This window comes from Papio anubis, chromosome 6, assembly GCF_008728515.1.
Source record: "Papio anubis isolate 15944 chromosome 6, Panubis1.0, whole genome shotgun sequence".
NCBI lineage: Eukaryota > Metazoa > Chordata > Mammalia > Primates > Cercopithecidae > Papio > Papio anubis.
In genome coordinates this window covers 25594598-25607785 of record NC_044981.1, presented here as the reverse complement: position 1 = coordinate 25607785, position 13188 = coordinate 25594598, and the positions used below count along the sequence as shown (strand labels likewise).

General features: G+C 38.9%; 1 protein-coding gene across 10 annotated transcripts in view; it reads right to left on the bottom strand.

Moving 5' to 3' along the window:
* Nucleotides 1-1474: 1474 nt before the first annotated feature.
* The window catches only part of CARMIL1 (capping protein regulator and myosin 1 linker 1), a 342024-nt gene continuing 330310 nt past the window's right edge, over nt 1475-13188 (bottom strand). For 6 of the 10 annotated variants that reach the window (XM_009204528.4, XM_009204523.4, XM_009204525.4 and 3 more), the window contains 3 exons: nt 11931-12062; nt 9223-9372; nt 1475-2554 (listed from right to left, as the gene is read on the bottom strand). In XM_009204528.4, coding sequence (XP_009202792.2) covers nt 2418-2554; nt 9223-9372; nt 11931-12062 — 419 coding nt within the window. In that variant the 3' untranslated portion in view covers nt 1475-2417. Of the gene's footprint in view, nt 2555-9222; nt 9373-9393; nt 9736-11930; nt 12063-13188 lie in introns of those variants that run through there. The other 4 variants (XM_009204527.4, XM_003897137.5, XM_017957634.3 and 1 more) reach the window with 3 other exon arrangements.

Sequence of the window (13188 nt, the reverse complement as noted above, 5' to 3'; positions counted from 1 at the left end):
GATTACAGGCACCCACCACCAAGCCCGGCTAATTTTTGTATTTTTAGTAGAGATGGGGTTTCATCATGTTGGCCAGGCTGGTCTCAAACTCCCTATCTCAAAGTTCATCCATCCACCTTGGCCTCCCAAAGTGCAGGTATTCTTGATCTACAGTGACAGAATATGGAGAAGTATGTCAGTTCAGGTTCTCCAAGAAGCATGTGCCCAGATGGGATTAGACCGCAGAATATTTATTTACTGGGGGAAATCGCTGTGAAGGATAAAAGTGGAGGGAGCAGTAGCAGGGAGTGCCTTCAGACCTTATTCAGGTTGATCACCTGTAAAAGAAGATTGGGAAGGAGGAAAGGAGATGTAGGTAGGGAGAGCTTTGGTGCAGCTCTGAGAAAGCCTTGGCCAGACCAGAGGAGGGCCCTAGAGCAAAAGTTGCTCAGTAGAGTCCTGTGTTGGGCAGCTCTAGTGAACCAACCATCCTCGGAGGTTGGCAGGGAGAATGGGGGTGGCCTAGCCGCAGCATGACCACTGTAAAGGGTCTTAAGGTGTTGCAGCTGGAAGCTGGTAGCCATGGTCGGCCCCCACGTGCTCCCCATAGCCAAGTTCTCTTAAAGGAGCATCTGAGTGGGCACCTCTTGACCACCATAAGGAGAGGGAAAATGATTAAGAATCCTTGCTCAGCCACTTCACTGGATGCCTACCTCTAGTCTATAGGGTTTACCTTTATAATCTTAGCTCTGATTGCATTATTGCTTTAAAAAATGCAATGGCTCCTACTGCATAGAATCAGGATCCAACTCCATAATAAAGCACCAAGGCTATTCACTACCTGGGCTTCTCTCGACTGTCTCTTTGAGAATAGTTCTCATGCTGAAACCCAGAGAGAAGTGCTAACCAGCAGCATGTGTGCCTTTTACCACATAGCATTCTAAATGAAAGTGAACCTGATTGCTCTGTGAGCACTTTCTGTTTTATGACAGCAGAGCTACAGCTGGAGGAAGCAATCTTGTGTCTTTCTGCCCTCATGAAGTCACGCAAAGGCAGCAAACCATCTGATCTACATTATGGGCACTTACTCACATGCCAGGCACCTGAGTTGGGGAGAGGGCTAGTGGAGGATGATGAGGGAAATAGTCATGTCATGCCAACCCCACCTTCTATCATTCTTCTTTCCAATAGATAACCACTGCTTGCAACTCTTCAAATCACACTTCTTCGCTCACACTTGCATCCCTCATATGACCCTTATGCATGGTAATGGGAGCTGGATCAAACGCATAATTCTATATTCTTCTGGTAAATTTTATCATTTTTCCCAAGGGTGAAAACAGGCAGTGGCACTGGTAAGTGATCTTTATTTTGAAGGTAATGGTTCCCAGATTGCTTATCTGAGAACATTGATTATTTTGGATTTTGGAAACAAAACCAAAGTTCACCACCCTGAGCCAGTCCAAACTAAAAATGTAACTGGAGAAGACCCCAATTCCACTTGTAAAATCATTTTATTGGTATAAATATACATATGAATAAAATACTTCCAGCCTGTAATGTAAGTGAATATTTGTGAAATGTCTTATAAAGAGTAGTATTTTGATTTTTACAGGTGTCAAAGTATTCTCTCTTAAAATTACACATTAAAAGCTAATATGCAGACAGAAATTAAAGGCCTTCAAAAACATGAATATTCATAAAACCTCATTCCAGTCAACTATATACATTAATTTGGGCACATGGTAAAATCAGCCGCAGGCCTCTCTCACTCTGTTCTTAACTGTGCTCGTTGACGGTATGCAAAGGTCACCGACCAAGCTTTAAATGTACAATTCCACATCAGGAAGGACGAAGTTCCCCATGGGAGAAGGTAAAAACCATACCCAAGATCTAATATATATAATTTATACAAATTATTAGTGTGCTCTGTTAATATAATTACAATGTGCAATTGCATACATCAAGAATAAATTGCTATATTGAGTCCTGTGTGGATTTGACACAGGTACACTCAGCAGTACTCTGAGGTTTGCTGTGGTGTTACTTGTGTGAGTGTGTGTCCAGTTATTTCATTTATCTCCAAAAACTCATCTTGCAGGGCAATCTGTAGCTGCCTCAGAGAAATTCAAGTAGGGCCCATGGGATAATTGCTGGCTTTCATTAAAGGCATATGAAGGAATGTTTAGAAATCAAATGCGAAGGGTTGGAGGAAGACCAAACAAATGTGATTTGATTACCAAGAAATGGATCTGTTTCTATACAAAAAAAAAAAAAAAAAAAAAAAAGCAGGGGAAGGGAGTAGGGGGAGAAATAAAGAAAAAGAAGAGAATAAAGCACCGAGAGAAGAACGCCTGGGAAGAAGAGGTGGTGCCCTTGGTTCCTCTCTGATGGCTACCAAAGCACCCTGCACAGAAAGACTTCTGCATGGGTGACCTTTACACAAAAATAAACTCTTTTTCTGCTTCTTCTCCAGAGTCACTAGATTTGCTGCCTTGATGGCCATCTTTACTGGAGGACCGTTGCTTTTGTTCTTGATACTCCTGGGCCTGCTGGCCCCAGCTTCTCCTTGAAACTGAAATAAAAAGAAAAGTCGCACAGTTTATTGACAAAATAACACCACTGGCCTGACTGACAATGGGCTGAGATGCAGTAGCCTTGAATGTTTGCGGGAGGAGAGGGGAACAGCGTGAACTTTCTCAGAAACAAACTTGCTATTATGTTTAGAGACTCTAGACAGAAATGTAAAACTAACCAACAAAGCAGAAACAAAAAGAGAAAACACACACAAAAACACAGTCTATGACAGGGTGAACCTCTCATAGATGTGGGCAAGAATCTGAGGTGAGGACCCCCCAGGCAAGGATGGCGGGGAAGTGGAGGGAGATGCCAGGAGGGAGGAGGGCTTTGAAGTGGTTCTGCCCCAGGTGACCTCCTCAGTCGTAGCTGCCCCCTCATGCAGCAGAGAGAACAGGGCAGACAGAGCCTTGAGGAGATGCTGGGCTGACAGATGTCCCATTCGATGCCTTCTGCAGATGACTTGGGGTTTGTCATTCCTGATTGTGGGGCAGGATATCAGCAAAGGCCTCAGGAGTCTTTGTCAGACCTTTCTGTGACTCAGAAAACCTCAGTTTCACCCTCTAGGAAATAAATACTGTAAAGTCTAGTGAAAATGCATTAAATATTGTCTATGACACAATCAACCATTCTGGAATCACCCTCCAGGTAAAAGCATTACCATTATTGTTGCCTGCTCTGATTACACACAAATTTGAAGAATCCACTGAGGCTTTATAAAGCAACGGTGGGAGAATCATTACTGGAACGGAGCCTCTGTTATGTGTCAGGCACTCTCTGTTTTATTATCGCTATTCCTCACAATTACCTTCTGTAAGGTAGGTTTTGTAAAACTTGAAACCAGGATTTAAACTAGATCTGTCTCTCCAAAGTCTATGGTCTTTCCAACTACAACATGGCTTCACTGCTGTGATACCTTGGGAAAAGGTTCGGATGCTGTACTCCAGCATAGCTATTAAGGATTATTAAATACTATTCATCTTGTCTATTGTATAGACAGTTCTTGAGCTAAAAATACTAAACCTATACACTTTGTGCCAGCTTGAAGGAAGAGTACAGCTACCTCATCACTTGGAAGTTCAAATGATCTAACCAGGAACACACTGTATCAGTCCTTCAAAAGCTATAGGATTCACTTGATGCTTCTAATCACTTGATTTTTGCATTCTGCTAAAAAAAAACCCCAAAAAACAAAACTCATCTTGCCAGGAGCTGGCTATTAAAATGTTGAACCCACTGAAGAGTGTTTCAGGAAGTGAAAGCTCATTAAACCTAATAGTCAAAATGCAAACCTAATAGAGTGCTTCTCTTGCCAATACTGGTATTAGAGCCAGATTCTGCTATTTAGACAATAAAAATTTAAATTTTTAGTTAATGACATTAAATTGAAATGACTCAAAACTCTGAAAAGAAAAAAACCTTTCAAATCTGATAATAAAAGTAGGTAATTTCTTAAATTATGACTTCTTTTTGTCCAACAGATTCAGGCAAATTCTCAAATCGGGGGAAGAAAGCAACAAACAAATATTAGCATTGATTTCTATTATTTTTTCTTTTCTTTTTAGAAATGAGGTCTTGCTCTATCACCCAAACTGAAGTGCAATTTCTATTTTTAAGTTTGTGTTTTTAAGCTTGTATTTTTAAGCTTGTGTTGGGTAAAAAAATTAAATGCACTTGTGTTGGGTAAAAAAATTAAATGCACTTGTCCTTTCAAAGCTGTCAGTAAGCCAGGTTTGGAGAATGAAGGTGCATAAATATCTATAAATATTTTGCTCTTTATCACAAAACCAATTTGATACTAATAGACAAAGAATCCTTTAATTACTAAGAACAAAAGAAAGTAGGGAAGACTTGTATTATCTTCATCCTGAAAACTTTTTACAATAAACCCAACCTCAAACTAGAGTATTTCCTTTGGTGTCTTCTAGAAAATATTTTTCATTGTTTTAAAACCAAAATAAGTTCTTCCTCTATATTAAATGACTCAAAAATACACTACAGGTTCAAGGGAAGAAACAAATACAATATACTGCTCTTTTGTCTTCAGAGCAAATATATTTGTTCTAATTCTTAGATTTAAAGGATAATCAAACTTTCCATTCTTCCCAATATTTTTGTTTCCTGGCAATCTTGGGTCTAACTCATGTTCTATGACATGACATAAGAGTACTTTCTAAAAATGGAGAAATTCAAGAAACCAAAAATGTTTATGTCACAGATAAAAAACTGAGATAACCCTATAGACCAGGGTCATTAGAGCAGGCATGATTAAAATTCAAAGAAATCCAACATATAAATCTTCCTGCTAAAAGCAGGTTGTCCTTCAGTCTCCACCTAAATGCTGATTCTTTTGAGTCACTGACACTGGGCTTCCGAATTCTCCAAGACTCAGGGATTGTAGGAGGAAAAATAATATATACTTTCAAGAGGGCTGTCAAAGAATTTCACTATGGTGGTGACTTTATTTAGAAATTCATTCTAACTATATTCACCTCCATTGATTAAACTCTACCAACTGTGAATGTGCATGTGATAATGAGACTAGTACCAGGCTGACATGTTCTTACTATAGTAGGTAAGCACCATTCAAGGACAGGAAAATTAAGGCACAGCGAGATCAAGGACTTAAAGTTAGGCAATTAATGTGATGAGTTTGAAGGTCAAAGCACTTGGTCTTCTAGTCTCCAGCCTTATTAGTCCAGATGCCTAATGTGAACAACTTTGTAGGGGGAATGTTCTTTGCCGTTTGCTTTCCAGCCCTTAAGGGAACATCTATTTGATTGCATGTAATTAAGATGTTGACTACAACTATATTGAAGTAGGTTTAGTCAGGCTTCTATTAAAAGATGGTCTCAATAGAATTACGTCCTTTTGAAACTTAAAACTCCAGAATGTATGCATGTATGTATGTATGCATGCAAGCATTTATTCATTTATAGATACTGAGTCTCACTCTGTTGTCCAGGCTGGAATTCAGTGGCGCAGTCATAGCTCACTGTAGCCTCAAACTCCTGGGCTCAAGTGATCCTCCTGTCTCAGCTTCCAGAGTAGCGCAGACTACAGGTGCACCTTCTCAACACACCCAGCTAATTTTTTATTTTTATTTTTGTATAGACAACTCATTTGTTGCCCAGGCTGGTCTCAAACCTCTGGCCTCAAGTGATCCTCCAGCTTCAGCCTCCCAAAGTGCTGGGATTACAGATGTGAACCACAGTGCCTGGCTAGAATTTATTTTTAAAATACTTATAAGATTTAGACGTTTTACAAATTCAGACAGACCTCCTCTTAGGCAGCTTGAGTTAATGCTTGCTTTTACACAGGGTGAAAAAAATCCAGTTGTTTCACAAACACTTCTTCAATGCAAGTATTTGTTAAGAGTGCTGGAGCATCTCTATGCATGTGTCTATATACATATTTATCACTATTTTAAATACCATTAAAGTTAACTAATAGAAGATACTCAAGTAAATGAACAGGTAATTTATTCAACACAAACACTCCATGTATATACACATCCTGTCTATAGTGGCAATAACTGGTACAGAGAGGCTCGAACATGAAGTCTGTCATTCTTGAAGATGATTTGATATTGCATATATGTGATAATTTTAAAGCTTCTGAAACATGCATATAAATGCAGAGTTAGAGGATCATATGAAAATTTGGTATTTTCTCCATTGTAAGCTCCACTGACATCCATATTTTCCAGGAGAAAAACACTATGATGACCTGAAAATAGTATTCAGTAGTTGGCCCTGATTTTTTATACTTTCTAGCAAGAGCCCAACATGCCAACTGTTAAATTTATCTTTAAGAACTCACTTAGTGGGAGCAGAACTTGAATCTGGTGGAAAAAGTAGAGCAGAGCACTGGCTTACAGACTGCAAGTCACAGCCAAGTATTTATTGGCTGTAGCTTGGATTATGGAAGAGGCAAGTGATATATAAAAGGAATCTTAGAATCAGATGCCCTGTACAAACAGGGGCCATTACAATGCACTCAAAGCCAAAATCAACTATTTTCTTCAAGAAAATAGGATATACTCTTATAAAAATATCACAACGTATAATTAAATGCAGAGAGGAAATAATATGAAATGGAAAAAGATGTGCTTACAAATATTTCTAGTAAAAGAAATTAAGCATTTTGTCTGTCAAATCAATATAATAGCCACACAAAACATAATATTCATGATAGAAATATGCAGCATGCTTTGAGAACAATATTTGAGAACAATAGCCTCTGTTTGTTTCATGAATACATACTTTAGGAAAATAAGGCTGTTTTAGCGTAAACAAAGCTGCTCTTAAAAGACTTAAAAGAAAGTACATGCAATTATTTAATAGAATTAATCCGCTAAATGTTATTTTTTTAAGCAGGAACTATTCAGAAAGCAGACTGCTACTCAATTCTCAAAGGTGAAGACAGTCAAGTGCTAGGAATCGGCACTAACAAAACAAAATTAAAATATTATGCACAAAATCACTTTAATTGAAGCTCCTGTAAAAATTACTTCTTAATGCCTGTCATTATTTCAAGAAATTAAAGCAGAAAAGTAAATACAAGATGGTCCTATTTAATTCCATCAAAATTTGACCAGCTCCTCACAATGAGAATTTTAAGCTAAAGAGGTTATGAACAAATCTGAGACAGATATAGAATCTCTTCTCCTTGCTTTTCTATAATGTGGGTTATCTCTGTGTTTATCCTCTTTTTACTCTAACGCAAAGCCTCACTGGATGATCAATAGGCACTGGGTGGCAGGTGGCAGGGGAGCATCTCTTTTTGTTTTGTATGAAGTGTTTTTAGTGGCCTCTTGAAGAAGGAAAATTGCATCAATGATGCTTTGTTAATAATCAAGTGATATAAGTCAATGAAAACAATAGTTCAAATGTAAAGCTCCAGAATCCAGAAACATCTATGCAACCTTAGGTGCCCTTAACAAAAGGGGCAAGATAGAGACAGAGATTCTGGCCTAATAAATTCTCAAAAATAACTCGTCAGAAAATAAATGTCTTAGGTATTCATTTATGTAACTTTTCTAGGACTGAAGATAGAGATTTTCTTGGCAATATGAGGGAAACTTTCTTGTAGAGAGGAGCTACTGTAACTATGTATCTATAAACAAATCCACTACATAGGAATTCTGTAAAAGTAAAGGGTCAACTCAATTGGCTTTCTCTAGGGCAGGAGCTACCCAGCCCAAGCAGAATGTTTTATCCTTATGTGTCCTGCAGACTTTGCTTTATGCTCTGAGAGGTATCTTTAACCCACCCCGCCACCTAGCTAGTACATGCTGGAACCCCAGGCAAGTGAGCACACGTGGCTGAGCCCACCGCACTGGCAGAGAAGGCAGGCTCCAAATATTGTCCCTGGCAGGCAGTTGGTAGATGCTTTTTTGTTTTAAAACCTGTATCAAGGAACGTTCTCAAAGACAACAGTTCCCACTTCAGGTGTCATAACTCATTGGGCTGTTAAGCTGTGAAGTGTATCACAAGAAGTTTATTATCAACAATAAAGTGTGAAAATTCAAGAATAGTTTATCCCTTTGCAGTAAGAGAATAAGAGAAGGTATCCCTATAATAAGGTCACTCCCATTAACTTGTATTCTGAAATGCTTTCTTGGGAGGCAGTGAAGGGCATGGTGTTACAGCCTGAATGCTGGGCCACACCTAATCCCTGGGAGCCTAAATACATGCATCTACTAACTCCTGATAGTTTCACAGAAAGAAAAGAGCCTCATTCCAAGAGCAGAAGTCCTTTAAAGAAATCTCACATACCAGAATATGTTACATTCTTTACAGGTACTAAGATTTCCTTTAATGGATTTTTGAAGTCATATTTATAAAAAAATTATTGTATTAACCAGGGAGGAGATGAGTACTTTAGGCACAAAAAAAGACATTTTTTCCTCTGAGTCAGCAATACTTGTTCTTAAATTTCCCATTGGAGGGCAAAGCTGATTTGAAATCTGTCTCCTTTCTGTCGCTTGGGATTGTTCTCACGTGAACAGTACATTACAGAATTTACTACAGGGCCAAATGAAAGACAGACGTCAGAGATAAACTTCTAGAAAATGGAATAAATTGTTCCTGAAGGTTGACAAGTTAATTGGTACTTTTTCTTTCTTACTAAAGGGTGATAAAATGTCCACTGAAAGATCATGTGCATGACCCAACGTCTGCATTGAGTCAGTGACTTTTTATTGATCCTTTTCTGAAAGAATGTAAGATGTTAGGCCAATATTCTCTAAGGATATAAACTCTTGTCATTCTAAGAATCTCTGATCCAACCACAGTTGAAACCTAACAGGAGAGTAAAGATATAAAGGAAGAGAATAGGAGGTCTAACCCCAATTATAAAAATAAACTTGCATGATCACAAAAATTTGAAAGGACAAGTCACCAAAGTAACTTGATCTTCCTCATAAGAATTTCTAATTTTAGATTTTTAAGTCAATATTTTTTATCCCAAATAAAAGGACCATCCTGTTGACATTTAGAAAAACCAAAAACCAAAACCAAAACCAAAAACAAAAAAACTCTCTCGTATGACTCTCTTGTATGACCCAGTCCCACGACAGAATTTACTCAATTACAGTTTGTTTTTGTTAGTGCCAGTTCATAAGCTTTGGGTCAGTGAGGGATGATAATCGAAGGCTCTAACCATTTGTTGGCTGTGACTTCCTGTGCCCAATTGCATTCACTTCCTCTTCTGCAATGGTGGAGTACAGTTTTGAAGATCTTTTCCCTCTACTGGAAGGCTTGCCACTGTCATGATCTGAATGTCTTTTGTAATAATCTCCTCTTTGCACTACTGAGGAAAAGGGATTTATTTTACCCTTTATATTAGCACATACATCAATGTGTTGACATTAATATTTAAAAATGTAAATATTAAAAATTAAATATCAGCTTACCCACCCCACTTAGGATTCAAGGAACCTACAGTGCTGGTCCTGGGCAGATATACATCATTATCTACAGAATTCAACAGCCAACATTATGGAAATGTCGTGCAAAATGAGGTGAGCTCTGATTCTGCCCCAAAAAAGTATTAACAAAAAGGCCCCAGTATTATCATTTTGATTCCATGATGGATTAATGAAAATCACATTCACTATGGAATAATCCAGAAGAATGATAGCAATTTACCTGCTTCAGAAATTAGTTGGGCACGCTAGTCCAAAGGGAGGCAAAGAACAGGGAAATGAAGTAACCAGCATGAATAACAGATAAGAAAACAGAAATGAGCACAATATGGACAGTTTATAAAGAAAAAGATAGGACTCACAAATGGCTGCCACTTCTGGGCCACCTTAGCGGACAAGCTGATAAAGTCAAAATCTTACTACCTCAGACATTTATAGCCTGTTCCCAGACTTCATGTATATTTTCAGTCCAATTTCTATACCAAGTGATAACATCAGGATGATGTCTTTGATTAACTTATTCTGGATCCCAGGTGGGAAAGTGATGGTCTCCACAGCTCAGCCATCCCTACCGTTCAACTGGAAAGAAGGGCGTGGGAGCCATTCCTAAGATTTGCTACTAGGGGAGGGAGACGGATGAGGAAGGGGATCAAACATCCACCCCTAAAGCTCTGAAACATTTAAAGAGCAACACATTCTATCTCTAACTTTCTGGGGAAAGAACACTCGACTTTTTCACAGCAGCTAAAAGCCTGCAGCAGTATCCACTATCTCCCCGACTTTGTTAACTAGAGAGGCTCCATGATATATATTTGCACTTGTTAGGCTGGTGGTTACTCTAGGCCCTGTTTTGATCATTTATAGGCATCTAGAAAACATCGTTTTCCAGAAATGTTAAAAGAATGATTTTTGTATTCAACCTGCTGATCTTTTTTCTACTTTTGTAAATCCTTCAATATTTCAATTGCTTCAGACAAGACAGATGAACATTCCTACTTAGCACTACCATCCCTTCCTCACCTTTCTTTTTCTCTCCAACTGAATTCTTTCGGGCATTTTCAACACTTCCTTAAAAGTAAAGATGTAAAGTTAGCAGTTGCAGAAAGGATGGAAAATTAGGGTAGGAATGGGGGAGGCACTTTGTGGTGAGAATTGGACTGTCAGAAAATACCTGCCGGCTCAAGTCTCTCTGAGCTGGCACCACCAAAGGTCCTTCCTTTTACAGCAAGTCTTCCAAAGGCTTCGGTTATAATACTGAACCCTGTATTTATTTACCTCATGTAAAATGACTATAGATACCAGCTACTTTTCGAAAGCTTTAGTTTCTCTATTTGGCAGAAGTGGTTTAGCAGCTTTGGTCTCAACCCTACCATCTTTTATTTATAGCAAATAGGTGAGTAAAGCTTCTACCCAACAAATAAATCTGTAGGATGGAGATGAGAAAGCAGGCAGTGTTACTGTTTTTATTAGATTTCCAAGCCACAAAGACAGTACTATGCTCAGTAACACTTTCTATTAACTTCAGCCCAATACTATTATCAATAAAAGAAAAAAGGCCATTGTAGGAAGAAAACAGTCAGAGAGATCAAAGGATTCTAAAGCATTAAATAAATCTAAAATAAAACACAGCAACTCCAAACCACAATGAGAGCCTTCTGGGTGTAGACGACTTGTGTAGCTCTAGAATTTCCTTATAGGTGGGGCTCAGAGATGGCATTTACACTATACATTACATACGACAGAACCCCAAAGTCGATCATACATTTAAAAGAAATGGCATGGGTGCTGAAGCCACAGCCATGCCTCACCTCTGACAGTAACTGGTAACAGCTCAATCTGATTTGGGAAGAAAGCATTCTTGTCACAGGATTAGCTTGCTGTGCTTCTACCTCAGCAAATTAGAAGGAGCAAACTGGTGCAAAGTCGCCTTGAGAATGTCCACGTCTGCACCACACTTCTGAGAGTGAGGAACATCTGACCTTGTGACTCAGCGAGCACCGTGAGTGAGCTGCAAGGTGGCTCAGGCCCGGGGGTGCTGCTGCAGAACTACTGCAGTAGTGATTTACCACAAGTAGGAAAAGATTTCGTTGAAAATAATGGGACTCAGAAATCTGTATTTAGCCCCAAATATGTCATAAAATCATGTTTAAGGAGCTCCTAACATGCTGGAAGTCAGTTCAGAAGCATCTAGAAATTACTCTTGCAAATAAGTTAGACCTTTGGTTGGGTATCTCAGCTGCTTTTTTCATTTGTCATTAAGATCCAATGTCACCAATCATGCTGAATCGTTTCTGAACTAAGAAACTACTCCATTTCCAAAAATTTAACCCAAGGAATGTTGACTTTAACAAACTCTAAGATATTAGTAAAGTCCAAAATGAATTCCTTTATTTTGAAATGTCCCTCCTTGGGGAGAGCTAATCCAGAGAAAAGAAATCCTTACCTTCCTGTGAAAATGTCCTGGGGCTGGGCTGGGGGCTACTCTGGCCATCTCTCTCCTTGTCTGAAGGAACTTTTTTCAGGACAGGTGGAAGAAGAGCAACTTTCGGGCTAGATGGAGAGTCTGGAATGTCATCTGAGGAGACACAAACACGTGACTCAAACCATCCTACAAACTGGATTCCAAGAACATAAAGCCTGGTAAATCTATATATATAAATAGGTCATTTAAAAAAAAAGCATCATAGAATTTTTCTGGCCAAAAATTAGTTTTATGTCTTTGCTCAGTGAAGTTACATCCACAAACAAAAGGGAAAACCAATGAATACTCATAAAAAGTTAGTATCTGAAAAGATATGAATCTATCCTGTAGATCAAGAATTTCAATGTGCTGATATTTGAAAATTAGACTGTAAGTAAACCACATGTTCCTTCTGACTTAAACACAAAGCCTGTTTGGTTTTCATAAAATATGTAATACTTACAAGACACTGCCTTTACCTGTTGTCAAACCCAGTACAACAGTCACTATACATATGTGTGTATGTGTATGCATGCATGCATATATGTAGGTCACTAACAAAAATTTGGAATCATGGTCTTTTAGAACCAGAAAAAACTCTGGTCACTGGACAAATGAAGAGCTTAAAAATAAGAAAGATGACAAAATAGCTAGGACTAGAATTCTAGTCTCTTTTCTTCCTTTTTTTTTTTTTGAGACAGAGTCTTGCTCTGTTACCAAGGCTGGAGTGCAGTGGTGCGATTCCGGCTCACTGCAACCTCTGCCTCCCGGGTTCAAGTGATTCTCCTGCCTCAGCCTCCCAAGTAGCTGGGATTTCATCGTGTTAGCCAGGATGGTCTCGATCTCCTGACTTCATGATCCACCCGCCTTGGACTCCCAAAGTGTTGGGATTACAGGTGTGAGCCACCGCGCCCGGCCAATTCTAGTCTCTTAATTCAAACACCAGGGCTGTTTCACCCTAATTGAAAGGATCTACCACAAGCTTGTCCAACCCATGGCCCACAGGATTGGACAAGGATGCGGCCCAGGTTGGCTTTGAATGCAGCCCAACAAAAACTTGTAAACTTTCTTAAAACATTACAAGATTATTTTGCCTTTTTTTTTTTTTTTAAAAGTAATCAGCTATTGTTAGTGTTAGCATATTTCGTGTGTGTCCCAAGACAATTCTTCTTCCAATGTGGCCCAGGGAAGCCAAAAGAGTGGACACCCCTGACTACTGGATCTTGCTCCTTCCTTTGCT